General features: G+C 63.2%; 1 protein-coding gene across 7 annotated transcripts; it reads right to left on the bottom strand.

The window, feature by feature from the left end:
• Positions 1 to 3,233: 3,233 nt before the first annotated feature.
• WDR5 (WD repeat domain 5) lies at positions 3,234 to 18,418 on the bottom strand. 7 transcript variants are annotated; one of them, XM_044926536.1, is made up of 18 exons: positions 18,266 to 18,418; positions 17,523 to 17,598; positions 16,786 to 17,035; positions 15,333 to 15,479; positions 14,991 to 15,150; positions 14,234 to 14,342; positions 13,998 to 14,071; positions 13,565 to 13,654; positions 13,343 to 13,432; positions 13,134 to 13,217; positions 9,573 to 9,628; positions 7,728 to 7,774; positions 6,576 to 6,641; positions 5,900 to 5,975; positions 5,302 to 5,335; positions 4,992 to 5,066; positions 4,507 to 4,594; positions 3,234 to 3,639 (listed from the first exon to the last, which is right to left on the bottom strand). In XM_044926536.1, exons 5-18 carry the CDS (start codon positions 15,069 to 15,071, stop codon positions 3,539 to 3,541), a joined length of 1,071 nt encoding a protein of 356 aa, XP_044782471.1. In that variant the 5' UTR covers positions 15,072 to 15,150; positions 15,333 to 15,479; positions 16,786 to 17,035; positions 17,523 to 17,598; positions 18,266 to 18,418; the 3' UTR covers positions 3,234 to 3,538. The 7 variants fall into 7 exon arrangements, with proteins under 7 accessions (XP_044782471.1, XP_044782469.1, XP_044782470.1 ...); XM_044926534.1 differs by lacking the exon at positions 16,786 to 17,035; XM_044926535.1 differs by lacking the exons at positions 15,333 to 15,479; positions 16,786 to 17,035.
• Between the last annotated feature and the right edge of the window lie 15 nt (positions 18,419 to 18,433).

Genomic DNA, 18,433 nt, shown 5'->3' with positions numbered 1-18,433 from the left:
TTCAGTTTGTTTGCACGGCTCGTGGCTGTGCACACAAGGGCGCGTGGTGCGCGTGGGTACACGGCGTGTGCGGCACGCGACTGCACCGCGACAGCGCAGTCAGAGCGTGTAACTCGAGGCTGTGGTACACGTGTGTGCCGCGGGGACAGGCACCTATGCGACTGCACTCCCTCCGCTCTTGGAGCTGCTTGGCTTTTTTTCATAATACAAAGCGGCCCACGGCTCTCGTGTACTTGGAGCAGGTGTGTCCCACCTCATCCCCACCCAGCCACAGAGTCGGGGGCACGGCCAGGGACGGACACCGGGCATCAGGACACCCAGGTGGCTTCCATTTCCCGTCAGTACGTCTGAGCATGGGCGCAGGCGCAGGGGCGGGGAGGCTGGGCAGGAGGCCCGGGGGGTCAGAGCGGGTCCTGCAGGTGGCTGTGGTCGGCGACTCTTGTGGCTTCTCTCTCTGGGGCTCCACTCGTAAAGAATCCGCCCGCAATGCGGGAGACCTGGGTTCGATTCCTGGGTTGGAAGATCCCCCGGAGAAGGGAACGGCTACCCAGTCCAGTATTCTGGCCTGGAGAACTCCATGGACTGTATAGTCCGCGGTCGCCAAGAGCCGGACACCACTTTCACTTTCACTTCAGCATCACAGACATTCAAGGAACAAATAGTAACTGAGCAGCCCCGCTCTTTGGGGAACGGTCCAGGCAGGAGAGGACCCCAGCTCCAGGAGCTCACATCCTAGACCATTCCAGAGTCTTAGTGGACACTTAAGTGGGGCAAGCAGAGCAGGCGGCAGTGGTTGGGAAGGTGGGGCCCAAGACAACCCGGGATCAGGACTGAAGGGAGGCAGTGAGGAGCCACGGGGGCTTCTGGGAGGATGGTCCAGACCAGGAGAGCCCAGTGCAGAGGCTTTGGCCTGCCCAGCCAGCGTGGCTGCAGAGTGGGGTCAGAGGGCAAGGGCTATGGGCCAGGGTACCGGGGAGCAGCAGAGGGTTTCCCACAGCTGAGGGACAGGGCCTGGCCGCTCGGAGGGCAGGGTGGGAGAAGGCAGGGGGCTGGTCCAGGTGACGAGGAGTGGTCATTTGGGACACATATGATGTCTGTGGGACTTGCTAACAGTGACGATCGGGCGCAGGAGGAGCAGGTTTGGGGATTTGGGGGGCTGCGACTCAGCCTGGACTCCAGGAAGAGGGTCTGGCCTGTGGACCTAACGCTGTAACTCATCAGCACACGGGCCATGTTTAAAGCCATGAGGCTGGTAAGGCCACTTAGGAGGAGCGTGGACAGAGGCCAGTGAGGCCTGAGGCCTGGCGGGGCCGTCTCCACAGTCTCTCGGGGGGTCAGTCTGCTCCCCCCCACCAGCCCCTGCTCTCTGGCCCTCCCACCATCTCCCGAAGGCCTCACCTCCAACCTCCTTGCTCCCCTGCTCCCCAACCTTTTGATGAACAGGTATAATGTCAGGAAAACACATGTGACCTTGAAACAGGCCAAAGCAAGATGGCCAGGTGTCCGGTCCAGAGTGCCATGCAGAGGTCCCCACTGTGGTCTTAGGGCCGTTTCACGACCATCATCGCAGGCTGTCCACAGACCCTTATCCTCAGAAACGCCAAACTGTGCCCCGTGGGATGTCCACATTAGTGTCCTATGGATTGTTACCAGTTTTGAATCCCTCTGCAAATCAATGTCCTGTTGCCTGTGTAGAAATCTCTGAACCCGTCGTTGCCTCTTTCAGTTTCCTCCCTGACTTGAGTAAAGCCCCCGCCGAGGGTGCGCTGGTTGAGTGGTCGTTTGCCTTTGTGCCACCCCTGCCCCCTCACACCCCGGTAACAGCTACATGTTAAGAAGGGTAAGTGCTTCTTTGGGAACAAAATTACAAGACAGGAAATTCTTTATTTTCAAAAAGAGAATGAATGCATTTTTACATAATTCTACAACAGAGAATTCAAATGTAGAAAAAATAAACTATATTCAAGGACACAGCACTCTGCACACATGCCCCTGCCCTGGGGCAAGTCTGACACCAGAACCAACAAAACCCAAAGAACCTCAACCTTGGTCCAGGGAAAACCAAGGCCGCCACTGCCATGGGGCCTCAGCATCTCCCGCCCAGACGCTCAGGCGCTGCAGGCTCGGGGGTCCCTGCGCTGGAGCGGTTCACTCCTATGACAGCCAAGCCATCGGCGTCTCTGCTTCTGAAGGGGAGGCTGGGGGAGCAGCGCCGGGCTGTCCCGACACCTGTGGCTGTACATGCTGCCTCAGCAGCCGCCGGGCGGCGCCTCCTGCTTCCCCACCTGCAGGGCTCCCTGGAGGCCAAGCACTGGCCTCGCCACCTGGGCCCAGGCAGGGGACACGCCTCCACCGCAGAGGCCTCGGGACGCCAGGTGAACCCGCTGCAGAGAGGGGCCCCCGTGGACGGCAGCAGCTGCCTGACCGCGCTGCCCTGCAGTCTGCGCCCCCAACTCCCACGGTTCCACTGGCAGGAAGAGGCCCCCGATCAGAGCCTAGGTGGGCAAGGCGGGTGGATGACACCATCTCCCTGTGAGGAGCCGGCTCCTGAGCCCACCCGTCCTGAGGCTGGTGGCGGGGGGACCAGACCAGGGCTCTCCGCCCCTGCCCTCGCCAGCGTCTGCCATAGACCACGAGACACCGCAGGGGCCTGGGAGTCTCTGCAACAAGGAACCCTACTGCCTGCCTGCAGCCCCACACCTGCGCGCCGCGAGCCGGCAGGGCACTGGCTAGTCCTCTGTGGTCCTGGGCTCCGCGGGATGGAGTGGACACGTCATTTGGGAGATCTGTCAAGAATCCTTTCAACCTCCTGCCGACTGTGAGACTTCTTGTAAAAGAGCCACACAGAGAAGAGCGCCAGGTGAGAACTCGGCTGCCACGCGTTCACACACGTGCTTGGCTGCCTTCAGCACGGCTCAGGGTGCTGCTTGTCGTGTGACCAGCCATGGGACCAAAGGAAGCACTGAGGGTGGTCCCCACGCCAGCATCACGGGGGCAACGACCCCAAAGCACAGGCTTTTCCATGGCCATCACACAGTGAGTGCTCTGTGCTCCCCAGACAGACTCAGGACACGTGGTCACAGGCAGGACGCTGTCGCCAGAGCATCACTGAACACACGCAAGGGGCGGCCTCCGAGGCTGGCAGCCAGGACCCGTGGTGGCGACGGCACAGCACTGGCGATAAAATCGCAAAAACGGTGCAGAATAGTTACCAGAAAAAACACAACTCATGATAAATTGAACTTCACCTTTTTGTAATAAAAAATTAAAAATCTCTGTGGACTCTGAACACAATATTTCTGTGGACTCTGAACACAATACAGACTAGAAACTTTTCCCCAGACGGTGAGAAAGGGATTGGCAGAAACGTCACCAGCAACCTCCAGACCCTCAAGTGGGAGACACGCCCCAGCCAAGTTTCTTCAGAGGCAGCTCAGGGCCAAGCCCCACAGGTCCCCGGGCTTGGACCGGGAGCCCCTCCAAGAGCCGCGCTCCCATGAGTCCGGGTGGACTTTCCGGCAGCGCCCGGCACCTTGGCCTAGCAGTCGCTCTTCCAGAGCTTGATGGTCTTGTCGTTCTCCAGGGCAGCCGAGGCAATGATGTTCTCCGTGGGGTGACACGCCGTTGAGATGACGACGTCTGCAAACAGATGGTCGACGTCCGTTCCCCCCTTGGGCCCGGCCCTCTGCACGGGGCTGCCCACCCCGCGCTCAGCACACAGGGCCGGGGTTCAGGGCGGGAGGACAGCAGGGGGCCCCACCCAGACCCTGGCGAGGCAAGGGGTGCCCCACAGGCCAGGGGCGTGCCGGGGCTGCCGTCAAGCTTGCAGTGCGGAGGTCGCACCCCCCACCTGGACCAGAGCTGCACTGCCCCCCACCCCGGCATGGGCCCTGATGCCCTGTGGGGCCGGCTCTGCAAATCCACCCAGGGCGGGCACAGCAGATCCCGTCTTGAGCTGGCCCTGGCATCAGGCAAGTCAGTGAGTTTATAGCTTTTCAGGAAACGGAGCCCCAGCATTTCCCCTCTGGCTGGGGCGGCTTCAAGTGAGCCTCTGAGTGTCCCGGCCACACAGCAGAAGCCACAAGCTGACAGTGGAGGCCAAAGGTGGGGGGCAGGGGCAGGCCCTGCTCCCAGGGGACTTGCGTTCTTAGGGAGAGGGTGTCGCCCCAGGCAGCTAAGGGCTCTACACTGCTGGCCCCTGAGCGCTGGGGAGAGGAGCATGGTGCAGGGGCCCGGGAGGAGCCCGGGTCAACGGAACCACCTCCACATGGGCCCCGGCCACTCCCGGGAGGCCACGGGCCACAGGGACTTCAGAGCTGGGCAGCCAGCTGCCGGGAATGAGCGGTTAAAGCTGAGGCCAGACCGTCCCCCCACAGCCCTGCAAGGGGAGGCGTCACACCATCCCCCGACAGCCCTGAATCCGGAGGCACCGCCCTGGCACCTGCAGACGAGGAGGGGCTCCCAGAGCAGCTGAGAAGTGACGGCAGCAGCAGACGCCCCGCTCACCTGTGTGGCCCTGAAGCTTCTGCACGATCTCCTTGGTCTGCAGGTTCCAGATGTAGACCAAGTTATCCTCCGAGCCCGACACGATCCACTGGGTACAGCATGGGGCAGGGGCGCGGGGACAGAGCCGGGTCAGGCACCCGTTCGGCCGGACCATGGTCTGCGCCCACGGCCCCAGCAGGGCATGCAGCCCCCAAACTACCCCCATCCAGACGCTGTCCCACCGCCTGCCGCTCGCCTCGGGGCGGCTTCTGGGACGCTGGCCATCAGTCACGGCCCAGCTGCTCATCACAAGGCTCCTGCCTGAGCCTGAGGGTCGGGAGAGTGCCAGTGGGGCCCAGGCAGAGGGAGCAGGACGTTCCCAAACCAGCAGTCTGCAGAGGGGGCCTTCACACCAGTAACATCCAGAAAGCTCCCGCCTGTTCTGTGGCTGAGGACCGGGCCACCTGCAGGAGGGGCCGGGGAGCCACGGGGGGCAGATGACTCACCTTCCCACCGGTGACAGAGAAGTTGGCGAATATACAGTACTTCTCATTCTTGTGGCCCGTGTACGTCTTCAGGCACTGAAACAGCCATGGCCGCCACTCACTCAGGGCCGCCCTCGCCGCTGGTGACCCCCCAGCCACGACGGACAGCTCTGTGAGCACCGTGAGCCCCACCCACAGCCCACCCAGGCCCAGTTTAACCCACATCGTGGGGACATTTGCGCCAAACCAACTCCACAAAGTCACACTCTGTGCCCTGCGGCCACAGCCCAGGACCCTCAGGAGCCCAGAGACCCTTGCTCTGGTCACCCACCTTGCCTTTGCTGTAGTCCCAGAGCTTCAGCGTGCTGCAAGGCAGAGGGGCCGGGTCAGCACATGGTGGGCAGGGGCCCCGCGAAGCGGCCGGGGGTGAGGACACCCGAGCGGACCATGGGAGCCCCAGGCACGCCAGTAAGGGGTCCTCAGGGCCCCTGAGAAGGGCAGGGGAAGCCCGTCCAGCACAGGTGTCAGCTACGGTCCTTCCTCCTCCCGGGGCGGACCCTGAGAGCCCACCTGCGGGCAGCCCTCTGTGCACAGGAGGCCAAGCCCCAACAACCCCCAGGAGGGCAGCTGACGGGCGGTGACACCTGCCCCCATCTTGTCAGGGAGAAGCAGAAGCAGTGCTCAGTGGAAGTGGGAGCAGTGCCCAGGGGAAGAGGGAGCAGTGCCCACCACCCCTCTCTTAGAGCGCCCAGGGGAAGTGGGAGCAGTGCCCACCACCCCTCGGACAGGAGGGTCCCCGGTAACCATGGAGCCGAGGATCTGAGCCCCGGCTGCACAGATGGGCCTCCGGCGTGGCCCCGGCAGGGAGGGACGGTCTCGGGCTGGGGCCTGGCCACACACCCACCCCGGGCGGGCACGGCAGCGCTTACTTGTCCAAGGTGGCGGCCAGGATGTACTTGCCGTTCGGAGAGAACTTCACGAAGGACACGGGGGGGTTGTCGTCATCTGCATGGAGCACAGACGTGGCTGCCGGGGGGCCCTGACTGCCGGGGGGCTCCCCCACCACCGCCCAGTGAGGCCACCGCCACGCGTGCCCACGCTGCCACCACCCACCACTCATGCAGCGTGAGAGCCGCTCCGCCCTGTGACCCCCGGGCAGGAGAGCTTCAGGAACAAAGGCCCTGTGGCCACTCGGCCTCAGGAGGCCGGGCCTTCAGCCGCCCCCGGGCTGCTTCCACTCAGGGCACAGAGAAGGCCTCGGGGTGGCCGTCTCACACGGGGCTTGCCCAACCCAGCTGCCCTGAGGACACGGCCGGCCCGCTGAATCGTGGCGGCCATTCTCCTGAAGGTTTCGCTGGGACAGCGCAGGTTCTCCCTGGAAACCACCTAGCGATGCCATGCCCACACCCCCGCTCCTGACACTCGGGGTGCAACGTGCCCGGGGGCCCTGGGGAGGCAGGGTGGAGCTGCTGGCTGGGCAGGGCCGGCCTGGGAGGCATGTGGCCCGGTGACCGCACCGCCCCCGCCTGGGGAGGAGCCCGAGTGCACCCTGGTGAGGGGCCACGTGGCCCTGGGTCCCGAGCACCGGGGTGGCCCACCCGTTACCACCTCGGGGGGCCCAGGCCTGCGCCCCGCACGCGGGGGGCCGCTGCTCCCTCTGCTGGGCGGACGCTGGAAAGGCACATGGGGGGGCGCATGAGGGCCGCCCCGCAGCTGGGACAGGCTCATCCGAGGACGGCCTAAGGGCCTGACGCCCCAGAGCTGAGGTCAGACGGGGCGGGATGCAGCTGCAGCTGCCTGTAATCTTGGGCCTCGGCTCCCGCCCAGCCGCGGGGCGGCCACGAGCTCAGCTAGGAGCCCTCATTCAGCCACGGGCACGAGGACACAGCACCGGTGGGGATGCCCAGACCCATGGGACGGTGCCACAGGACATACAGGGCAACGTCTCAGTCAGAGCGCGCAGAGCGAGAAAACCTCCAAGGCCACCGGGGGCCCACCCCGCCCTCCTGGCCTAAGCCTGGCCACGCAGACCGCGCCTCAGAGGCAGGTTACGTCAGATGAGGCAGCTGGGCGGGCTGCGGGGGCCAAGCCGATCTGACCAGCGTCCTGTGACCTGCAGGAGGAGGTGAGGACGCCCACAGAGGGCTCGCGGGGAAGGCCACAGAGAGGGCCCAGGCGGAGCCAGCCCTGCCCATGCCCTGACCATGGACTCCAGCCTCCAGACGTGGGCACAGGTTTCTGCTGTTGAAGCCACCCACCTGGCCTGCAGACTCCTGTGATGGTGGCCAGAGCAGACCCTCAGAGCCACGCCTGCTCCCATGACAGCCCAGGGCAGGAGGCAAGCCTGGCCCATGGAGCCCGCCAACTCACCCAACACAGCAGAGGCCTTCCATCAGGACTCAGAGATTGGCCTCCCTGACAGTAAACCCTCCCCACCCCTGTCAGCCTCCCAGGCCTGAGGCCCTGGGGGCCCCTCAGCCACCCTCTGGCCACACACACACCCTACCCGGCGGCGCCTCTGGCCACACACAGCACGCTGCCTTCCCACGGTGCCACCACCCCCGGCACAGCCCCACACCGTCTGCGGAGACCCTGGAGTCCCCAGCCCTAGCAGACAGGGCTCACTGAGGGCCCCAGCCAGGCTGGACGACAGAGCTGAGCAGGAAGGAGTGGGAGAGGAGGGACGGCAGCAGAGAAGGAGCCCCTGCGGGAGAAAGGGTGTCTGTGCAGGACGTGGCCACAGGCCGCCCCACTCACCAATGAGCGTCTTCAGGCACTGGCCCGAGGCGGTGTCCCAGATCCGACTGCAAAGCAACAGGCAGAGCGGTGACCACGGGGCCCGGGCCCGCTTCCCGTCCTGACGCCTCGGTCACTCGCTCAGTCTCTCTCAGCGCCACGGGGAGACAGTGGAGGACGGCATGGCCAGCCCGCTCCGCACCCATGGCCACCGGCCCAACCTGCCCCACCACAGGCTCTCCAGGCACCGGCACGCCAAGCACGCAGCCCCGGGGGCAGCGCTTCTCACACAAACAGCGTTATCATGGCACTCGTCTGGATGGCCTCTGGTTCAGGGACAAGAGAGCCTGTTCTAAGAGCCGATACTCCCCGGCTGGACATGCAGGCGTCACGCCAATCCAGCCTCTGTGCGTGTGCGGTTTCTGCCAGCACGACACCCCATGACCTAGAGATCAGCCTCGATCCACTTCTCACGCGATGACCTTCTCATCACGTTAGCTGGAAATCCCAAGTTGCACTGAGTGATGAAGGAAACGGGGACATGCGGACTGTCCACAGGCCACACGCGACTCCTCACACGCAGCAGACACACAGCCTACGGCACGGTCAGCCCTGCCGCGCCCCGGGAGCCCTACTGCAGAGCCGCCGCCGGCTGAGCGTGCTCACACACACCGGGTCCCGCGTGGCCAGGCCCTGGCGCAGCCCCGGCCGGTCCTGACCCCCTTGGCCTCCTGCAGCTCCACCTGCTCACCCCGGCTCAGCCCCTGTCTCTGCCCGGCCCACCCACCCTTCTCTCCCGAGCCTGGACCGACGCGCCCTGTTTCAGGTGTGTTTCTTGAAAACAAGCGGTCAGAGGACTTTGACCCACACTTGACAGCTTCTCCTGCGGGGCGCAGCCAGGCCCAATGGCACGCAGCGCACGCGGCGCGCTCCGGTGCTGCCACGGTTTCTTACGCACATCACTTTGTTACTCTAGCTTCTCTGTTATTGGCACTAAACGTGGACAGATTTCTCAGGCCGCTCTCTCCCTCGTGGCTGGAGGTCCCCTGCGGGCCCGGGTCTGGCCAGTGGCTGCTGTGACAGCAGCCTGCGCCCAGCCCGCCCCGGCGCTCCGCACTCGCGCGCTGCGCCCAGCACGCCCCGGCGCTCCGCACTCGCGCGCTGCGCCCAGCACGCCCCGGCGCTCCGCACTCGCGCGCTGCGCCCAGCCCTGCGCCCAGCCCGCCCCGACGCTCCGCACTCGCGCGCTGCGCCCAGCCCGCCCCGGCGCTCCGCACTCGCGCGCTGCGCCCAGCCCGCCCCGGCGCTCCGCACTCGCGCGCTGCGCCCAGCCCGCCCCGGCGCTCCGCACTCGCGCGCTGCGCCCAGCCCGCCCCGGCGCTCCGCACTCGCGCGCTGCGCCCAGCACGCCCCGGCGCTCCGCACTCGCGCGCTGAGCTCAGCTCAAAACACTCTCCCTACAGCTCCCCGCACGTCTCACAGCGTCCACACAGCACTTCCACTCCAAGCGTCAAGGCCACGGGCCTGACCTCAGACAGCATGCTCTCGTGACAGTGCCCCACCTCCCCTCCCCCACCCGCCCCCTGGGACGGACCTGGGCTCTCAGCACCTGCTCAGGACCTGACGTCCCCAACAGGGCACTCGAGGATGCGCACGTTGGCACACCTTTCCTCCACCACGCCCCTTACCGGGGCCACAAGCTTAGGACGCCCACCCTCCAGGGCCCACAAGGAGCCACGTCTGGGACAGCTGCGCCTCCCCGACCCCACCTGCCCCACAGCCCCTGCTGGACGCCGAGAGGCACAAACGGTGCAAGGAAAGGCCTTTAAATGCTCACTGGCTCAGTCAAGTAAGACTGTTACTTACCAGAGACCATCGTAGCTACTGGAAACTATCAGGGATCCGTCTCGGTTAAAGTGAACCTGAGGACGAAGGAGAGGGAGGGGGAGACGCACTCTGAGGTCAACACAGACGCGATCATCAACGCCGGCTCCCGCACTCCAACCCCACAACAGACACACACACGGAGCAGCTCTGAACTCCCCCGACTTCCTGAGCCTCTAAGAGACGCACAAGCAACAGGGATGAAGTGATCGTTCTCACCTGGCGTCTCAAGCAAGTCTGTTTCATGACGGAAGACTGAACCACACAAAACCAACCCTGAAACGTCTGGGGTCTTTCAATCGTGGACTACAAAACGCCCGGGGAAAACTACAAACGTCCAACCCAGATGCCCTGCTCCGCAGGGAGAGGCCCAGCTGGCCGGAGCCTGTCTGTGGATGTAGACGTGACGGTGGTCTGACCACGGCCTCCATCCAGAGGGAAAAGTCAGGAGAGAGGCCCACCTATTCAGACACTCGCGAGTGTCACTCATGGGCGTACCCCTGCCCGCCGAGCACCCCCCAGAACCACAAGACACCCAGATCGGCTGCTCCGAGTGCCCAGACACCGAACCCCGGGATGCCCGAGCCAGCATGAGCTTTCCAGACAAGGCGGGAACATGACCCAGGCTACTCCAAACCACGTGGCTGGGGAGAGGCAGAGCCCCCAGGTGGGAGGCGGCCGGTGCCATCTCCACACCAGAGACTCTGCCTGAATGCCTGACCCTGCCCACGATGGGGACAGGCGAGACACATCTGATAAGCAAGGGCCACCGGACCAGCCCCGACTCCCAACTGGTGGGTCTTTGGTTCATCCTCTTTCTTTTTTCTGACTGACTCTCTGCTTGAGCGGCAAGAGCAATCCATGTCAGAAGTTCAAGTCCTGGGCAGGACAAGCCGTTTCACAACAAGTGACCCCGGGGGAAACACCATGCTTGCTGCCGCACGCTGTGCCTGCCCTGCGCGAGGGTCCCGAGAGCCTGCGTCTCTCCCACGCTGCCAGCAGAGGCCGGTCCGGGCCCACACCTGGGAGAACTGCCGTCCACACGGCCCAGGGCCCGTGACGGGGCCGCGTGCGCCCCTTCCACCTCTCAGCCGCTGCGCAGGGCAGTAACAGGTGAAACGAGCCCCAGGTATTTCATTTCACCCAGTGTCCCCTGGAGGACATGGCAGCCCATGCCAGCGTTCTCGCCTGGAGAATCCCATGGACAGAGGAGCCTGGGGGCTACAGTCCGTGGGGGTGCAGAGTCAGACATGACTGAAGCGGCTGAGCACACACACGCCTGCATCTGACACACTTCAGCACACACCAGGGTTAGAAACCACCAGCGGCACCTGACTCTCCCTTTGGTGCACGGAGTCCTGGAAACCTGAGAGGCTCGCTTTCTCACATTCCCTCACACCTCAGTCGGGACGCTGCCCCGGGTGGCCGGGGGCCTCCGTGTGGACGACGTGGCCCCTGAGGAGCCCTGGTCGCTGGCCCCGCCCGGCTCCCACCACGAGCTCCTCAGCCTCCCAAACCGACTTTCTCTCAAACTCGCAGCACCTGAGCTCATCACACTCAACCCTTTGAACCTGTGAACTGTGATCTGATGGAAACCCCTTGCAGGTGATGCTGAGTGGGCCCAAAGCCCGCACGGCGCTCCGCCCTGCTCCTGACCACGTTCAGAGGGCACAGCCAGCAAACGCAGCGAGGTGTCCCTCTGCACCAGCGCTGGGTGAGGGCACGACAGCCACAGTGCGGGCCACACACCAAGCGGCATGCAGGCCCGGGCTCTGCCAACACCTGCCCAGGGGCGCCGCGGCACGAGCGTGCCGACCTGGGCTGCACCCCTCTCCATGGAGTGAGAGCCGCCAGTCAGCGCCCGTCGGGGGGACCAGCACAAAGTGTCGGCCACCGGCAGGCACAGAGCTGGAAGGAGCCCCAGACCCTCACCCCAGCAGGCAGAGCTGGAGCAGAGCAGGGGTGCACTGGAGAACATGTAGTTAAAAACTGCAGCGGGCACCCTCCTTGCAGCCCCAGGCACGGGTCACGACATGGGGCCAGCAGGGCCATGCCCGAGGGCCAGCACCATGCCAGGAGCTTCAAACAGCTCATCCAGTTCAGTTGCTCAGTCGTGTCCGACCCTGTGACCCCATGGACCGCAGCATGCCAGGCCTCCCTGTCCAGCACCAACTCCTGGAGCTTGCTCGAACTCATGTCCATTGAGTTGGTGATGCCATCCAACCATCTCATCCTCTGTCATCCCCTTCTCCTCCTGCCTTCAATCTCTCCCAGCATCAGGGTCTTTTCCAATGAGTCAGCTCTTTGCATCAGGTGGCCAAAGTATTGGAGTTTCAGCCTTAGCATCAGTCCTTCCAATGAATATTCAGGACTGATTTCCTTTAGGATGGACTGGTTGGATCTCCTTGCAGTCCAAGGGACTCTCAAGAGTCTTCTCCAACACCACAGTTCAAAAGCATCAATTCTTTGGCGCTCAGCTTTCTTTTATAGTCCAACTCTCACATCCATACATGACTACTGGAAAAACTATAACCTTGACTAGACGGACCTTTGTTGGAAAAGTCATGTCTCTGCTCTTTAATATGCTATCTAAGTTGGTCACAGTTTTTCTTCCAAGGACCAAGCGTCTTTTAATTTCATGGCTGCAATCACCATCTGCAGTGATTCTGGAGCCCAAAAAAATAAAGTCTGTCACTGTTTCCACTGTTTCCCCATCTGTTTGCCATGAAGTGATGGGACTGGATGCCATGATCTTAGTTTTCTGAATGCTGAGTTTTAAGCCAACTTTTTCACTCTCCTCTTTCACTTTCATCAAGAGGCTCTTTAGTTCTTCTTCACTTTTTGCCATAAGGGTGGTGTCATCTGCATATCTGAGGTTACTGATATTTCTCCCAGCAATTTTGATTCCAGCTTGTGCTTCATCCAGCCCCGAGTTTCTCGTGATGCACACTGCATGTTAAGTTAAATAAGCACAGTGACAATAACTAGCTCATTACGTGTCCCCAAAAGGTCAAGCCCTGAGCACAGCATCAGCAGGACAAAGGCCTTCCATGGCTAAGAATGCTTAAAATCGCTCAGCTACCGGACTTCAGAACCTGAAAAGGACCAACCATTTGGTAACAACAGACAACCTGTTTATACATGACTCCTTCTACTTTTCAAAAGGTAAACTTGGCTAAAAAACCATTTCTGGCTCCTTGTTGACAAAGAGACACTTTGTCTCATTTGTACATTGGGCAGTTTATGACACGTGAGTAGTTTAACACTTGCACACTCACCCCGCACACGGGGGTGCCCAGAACAGTCACTGTGGACCACGCAGGGAGGATACCTTCCCCCCGTCTCCCCACGACTGGCCACCACGACCCGGGATGCTCTACCCACTACAGTCACCCCCGTGCCACACTCCCCGCACCAGTGGTCACACCTGCGCCGCTCAGCCCTTGCAGACCCGCTCCCTGCCTGCCCTGTGAGACCCCCCCCACCCCCCGAGCACAGGTCCCCGAGCATGGCCTCTGCCGCCAGGGCGGCGGCGGGACTCACGGCCGAGACAGGATCTGAGTGGGCCGGCAAGGTCTTGAGGCACTTCCCTGTCTTCACGTCCCATATGCGCACGCTCTCGTCAAACTGAAGGCAAAGGGGCAGGTGACGGCGGCTCTTCTGGGCGGAACGGGGGGCAACCCCCCAGCCCCGAGCCCCTCAGCGAGCAGCCTGGGGGCCCCCACCCCCGCCCAGGGGAGCCGCACACTTACGGAGCCCGAGACAATGAGGTTGGACTGGGGGTTGAAGTTACAGCAAAAGACGTAATTGCTGTGTCCCTTCAGGGTTTTCAGACACTTTCCCTAAAATAACATCGTTCCTGGGGATTATTTCCCCAAATATCGGTGTCAGGGCGACCCCGCCTCACCCAACTCACGACAGTGGCCAAGCGCCTGGCGACACGCCGCCGCTCGGCAGCCACGCCCGGAGCTTACCGAGCTCACGTCCCAGATCTTCAGGGTCTTGTCATCTGAGGCGGAAACAAGGAGGTTAGAATCTGACGACCAGGCCACGTCGGATATGCCCTGCGGGAGGAGACACACGGTCATTGCTTTGACAAAACGGGACCAGCCAGCCAAAGTCAGACCCCCAACGTCCAACTGAAGATAACCGGACATCATGCCCTCAGCTCGGGAGGACCGCACAGATGGACACACAGGCCAGGCCCAGAAGCCTGTTCCCTGGGGCTCTGCCAGGCCTGCAGCCGGGCACAAACGCACCTGAGGAGGTCAAAGCTGGGAGGCAAATCACCACCTAAAAAACTGGGGAGGAGGCCCGAGCGGGGGGCTCCGACCCGAACCTGACAGGCCTGGGAGTTGGGCCCCCCACGCCCAGCAGAGCTTCAGTCGGGGTGGGGCAGAGACCTACCAGCTTGTGACCAGAGATGGTTTTCTCAAATTTCCCATCATATGCTCCCCAAATCTTAATGAGTTTATCTGCAGCTGAAATAAAGGAATGAAAGGCAGTCAAGGTCTCCAGTCAACACCTGGGCTGCCCACAGCCGCACCCGAGGAGCCGCGTCCTCAGCACCTGTCACCAGGCTCCCCCGCCCCGGCCCGTCTCTGCAGAGTCTCAACCAGCAGTCACAGGGCGGGGGCACCTACACGAACTCGCCAGCCACTCCCCGTTGGGGCTGAACTTCACAGAGGACACAGCTTTCGTGTGGCCGGCCAGGGTGAATTTAAGAGCATAGTTTGGTTTCACCGGTGTGGGCTGTTAAAGAGAGAGTACTGGTCAGCCAACAGTTATCCCACTGCCCACTGATCGCCAGTCTGGACGTGATGCCCAAGGTGTAAGGTCAAGCTCTGGACAGTGCCTCCGAGAGCCCTCATCCGGCTGAACACACGTGCCTAACCCTGAGCCCGGACTTCCCACACCAGCCCTGCTTCTCCCGTGCTCTGCCATCCAGACTAGAAACACGGGGATCCCTCCCGGAAGCACCTGCCCCCGCACCGTGCAGCTGGGAGCCCCAGCAGCACCAGCCCTGCTTCAGCAGCCCCCACCCGTGCCAAGCTCCGCCCCCCACAACCTCCCCTGAATCCTGCGCCCCTGGGCAGACCTGCCTGTTGTCTGCGGGCTACCTCCACTGGGAAGGGTGGGACCAGAGTTGGGGAGCTTAACAAGAGACGTTGTCTGAGTCCCACAGAGACTCTTACGATCATGACAAAGCCCCCTCCCCAGGTGACAGGGCGGGCATCCCCAACATGGCCCATAAAAGCACTGGCCGGGGATGTGGTCTGGAGTAAAAGCCGGCACTGTTTCAGTGGGGAGGGAGAACAGGCTTACGCACTTGAAATACCATTTCCGAGCATCTCGCATCCTCCATGCCCTGGCCGTTCCCTGGGGCCCCCAGGGACACACCTTGCTCTGTGTGGCCGAGGATGACGGGGTGGGCTGTGCTCGGGCGGCCTCCGTCTCCGGCTTCTTCTCCTCCGTCGCCATGGCTCTGCAGCACCCCGGGCAGAGAGGTCACAGCCCCAAGTGGAGGACGTGCCGTGGGAGGGCGTCTGCTGGTCCAAGCCTGCAGCGGGGGACGGGCCAACACACAAACCACGCTGCAAAGATGGGTGCCCTCCAGGGACCCGCCAGGGGTGCCAGAGTTAAGAGTCTGCTTTTCCACGCCTGGGGCCACGGGTTTAATCCCTGATCGGGGAACAAAGACCCCATATGCTGCATGGTCCAGCCAAAAATAAATAAACTTACAAATAAAATATATTAGACAGTTAGTGTCCAGGAAAGAGAACAAACAGCGCTGGCCTTCCTGAGCCCTGCAGCGGGCGCTGGTCCAGGCTGGGGTCTGCTCCGCCCCTCCTCGCTAGTCCTTTTCAGACACCGCTGCTCTCGCCCCACCTGTGGATCAGAGCCCAGGACCCACCTTCAGCGGCGTTTCCTGCTTTGTTACCCACACATCTGCAGAAACACAGCAAAGTCCAGGCAGACAAAAGGCAATTCTCTTCAAAGATCCCCTGATACACTTAAAACAAATCAGGGCTTCCCTGGTAGCTCAGTGGTAAAGAATCCGTCTGCCAATAAGGAGTCACGGGTTCGATCCCTGGTCTGGGAAGATCCCACGTGCTGCGGAACAACAAAGCCTGCGCACCACAACTACTGGGCCTGCTCTAGAGCCCGGGAACCGCAACGACTGAGTTCACGTGCAGCAGCGACTGGAGCCAACCACTGAAGCACCCTAGAGCCACGCTCTGCTACAAGAGAAAGCTCATGCAGCAAGACTCAGCAGTGCTAAAAATAAACAAATGTATTAGTAATAATAAAAGTAGCCAAGGATCTCTTGATCAGGGAACAAACATGCCAAGTGACAGGAGCTGAGCTGCAGGAACACATCCAAGCCCCCAACAGCACCCCAGTGGCGCAACAGGGCCCACAGCAGGAGCGCAGCCCCCGCGGCCCTCCTCCCGGCTCCAGGGCTGCCGAGTGCAGGCTGCAGACACATGGCCCCTTGAAGAACGCTAACAGCGAGAGACTCTCTGTCCCCGGTGAGGCAGTGACCAGGCAGCCGTAAAGCACAGCCCGGAGCTGGCCCTGCCATGGAGTCCCCACCGCCCGGCCTTCCTAGAAGCCTTCGCCTGAAGCACACCCAGACACCTTGCAAGCCAGCTCGCTGCAGAGGATGGAGAGACTGCAACATGCAAACGGGAACCTGGGGAACACCGTGTGGCAAGAGCCTGGCTTCCCCTATCACAGGAGGACATGCCGTTACTGGGATACATAGCCCAGAAGCCAGGTGACTCTGAAATCAAGGGAAGGCATTATTCCAGAGCAGAGCCACTGAGACATCCCACAAGCATCGCGGGCCATCCAAGTCCAGAAGCTGGCACCACCATGAGCCAAGGAGTTTACACACTCTAAGTTGTAGCTCGGCACTGAAAACTGCAGTCACCCCGAGGCGGAGTGGACGGAAGCCATCCACAAGAGCACGTCCCCGGTCTCCTCCAGGAGGAGGGGAGAGGACCCATCTCGCAACACGGCAGTGCAGAGCACCCGGCCGGCCACCTGCTGTGAGGGTCGCGGCCTAGGGACGGAGCGGGGGCACCCAGAATGGGGCAGGGGAGGCCAGGGGCTGGTTGGCAAACCTGCCCGGGGGCAAGGTGCGGGCACAAAGCTGCGGCTCAGGAAGCGCTGGCTACTCAGTGAATACCTTTAGTGCGACCAGGCCCCGCCAATGGACCCAAGCACTGCCTTCCCCTGGGTGGGCGGCACACTGGGTGGGCAGAGGAGCAAAGGCCCAGAGCTGGAGGGTCTGTTTCACAGAAGCTGGCCCCTGAGGGAGCCAGACCACAGCTAGGGCTGACAGAGGGGAAGCCCGAGGCGTGTCCACGCCGAACGCAAGTGGGAACAGAAGAGGCTCCGTTCGGGATGGGACGGCAGCTCTGAGGCCTGAGCAGCTCCTGTTAGCATAAAAGCCAAGACCACCAGGTGAGGTGAGGCTCGACTCCTGCAAACCTGCTGCCCTCGGGTGAGGAGCAGGGATACACAGGGGGTCTCAAAGAGAAGGTGCCCGACTCCTCCCAGATCAACCCTTGCCCTACCCTTCCGCCAGCAAATCATTAACTGCACAAAACATCAGCGCAGGGAAATCCAGCCCAGCTCTTGCAAATACAATCGCTTGACTCTTTACGTGTGGAGCCAGCCTCCAGAGCAATTAACAACAGACCCCTCTTGGCACCCAGGTGAGCCTGGCCACCCAAGTCTGAGCCAACCGACTTGGGGGGTGGGGAGTGCTCTTGGTCAACCGGTAAAACGCAAAACGCTCGGGGCTCCACCCCAGAGACTGGGCCCCCGCCCGTGGGAAGAGAGAGGGGCCACGAGCCGCCGGAGAGTCTGGGACCCCCCGCTCCCGGCACTCCATCCGGGTTCTCAGACGCGCCAGCTTACCTCTCTGCCTCCTATGCAGCCTCGCCAAGCTCGGAGGCACTGTCTCGCTCAGGACCCGCCAGCGTCGACAGGGAACCTGGGCGGGAAGAAACGGGGTGAGCGGGCTCCGGGCAGCATCTTCCACACCCCCAGAACGGCTCTCGCAGGCCAGGCTGCAAGGGGTCTGAGGCTCCACTGCGGGAGCGCGGTGCGCTGTCCGTGGCCGCGGGCAGCCCCGCGATCCCCGGAGCCCCGGGCCCTCCGGGGAGCAGGGAGCCCGGCTGCCTTGGGCAGGGGGGCGGGAGGGCGGCAGGCTGAGGTGGGGGCGTCTGTGCGGCTGAGGGCACCCAGGCGCGGGCTGGCCCGGTGGGTCGGGGGTCTCTCTCTCTGGAAGCAAAGGGGGCGCCGCGCTCGGCTGCGCTGGGGGCCGTAGTCCCGGGGCCGGGGGCTCGTCACCTGACCGCCGAGGGCGGGGAGGCCCCCAGGGTCCGGCGGTCCGGGCGGGCCCGTTCGCGGCGGGCTCGCGTCAGGGCAGAGGGCCGCCGGGGGCCCGGCGTCCGGCAGGCAGGAGGCGCGCGGCGCGGGCGCCCAGAGGCGAGGCGGCCGGCGCGGGGCGTCCGCGCTGCGAGGCCCGGCGGGGCTGGACCCGGGCCGGGCCCGGGCCGCCGGAACACGTGCGGCGGCCGGGGGCGCGGGGGCCGCCGGCGTCCGGCCGGCCCCGCGCCCCCCGGGACGTGCCCGCCGGCTCGGCGGCCCCCGCTTACCTGCCCGGGGCGGTGAAGGGACTGAGGTGGGCGCTCCGGGCGTCGCGTCGGCCGCCGCCTGGGCGGGAGCCGGGCCGAGCTTGACTAGGCGGCTGGGCGGCAGTGCGCGTGCGCGTGCGCGGGGGGCGGAGGCGGACGGGGCGGGGCAAACGCACAAAGCCGGCCTCT

Source organism: Bubalus bubalis, chromosome 12 (assembly GCF_019923935.1).
Source record: "Bubalus bubalis isolate 160015118507 breed Murrah chromosome 12, NDDB_SH_1, whole genome shotgun sequence".
Taxonomy (NCBI): Eukaryota; Metazoa; Chordata; class Mammalia; order Artiodactyla; family Bovidae; genus Bubalus; species Bubalus bubalis.
Note: the sequence above shows the minus strand (reverse complement) of the source record. Positions and strands in the feature narration are given on the sequence as shown.

What these genes read in the sequence shown, in the direction of transcription:
- WDR5 (XM_044926532.1), bottom strand. Translation starts at nt 11,568, where the DNA reads ATGTTCTCCAGTGCACCCCTGCTCTGCTCCAGCTCTGCCTGCTGGGGT. An exon ending in GTGCCTGAAGACGCTCATTG is followed by an intron (nt 6,642 to 7,727) that starts GTGAGTGGGGCG and finishes GTGCCTTTCCAG; the next exon opens with CGTCCGCCCAGCAGAGGGAG. An exon ending in TCTCTGTCACCGGTGGGAAG is followed by an intron (nt 4,595 to 4,991) that starts GTGAGTCATCTG and finishes TGCTGTACCCAG; the next exon opens with TGGATCGTGTCGGGCTCGGA.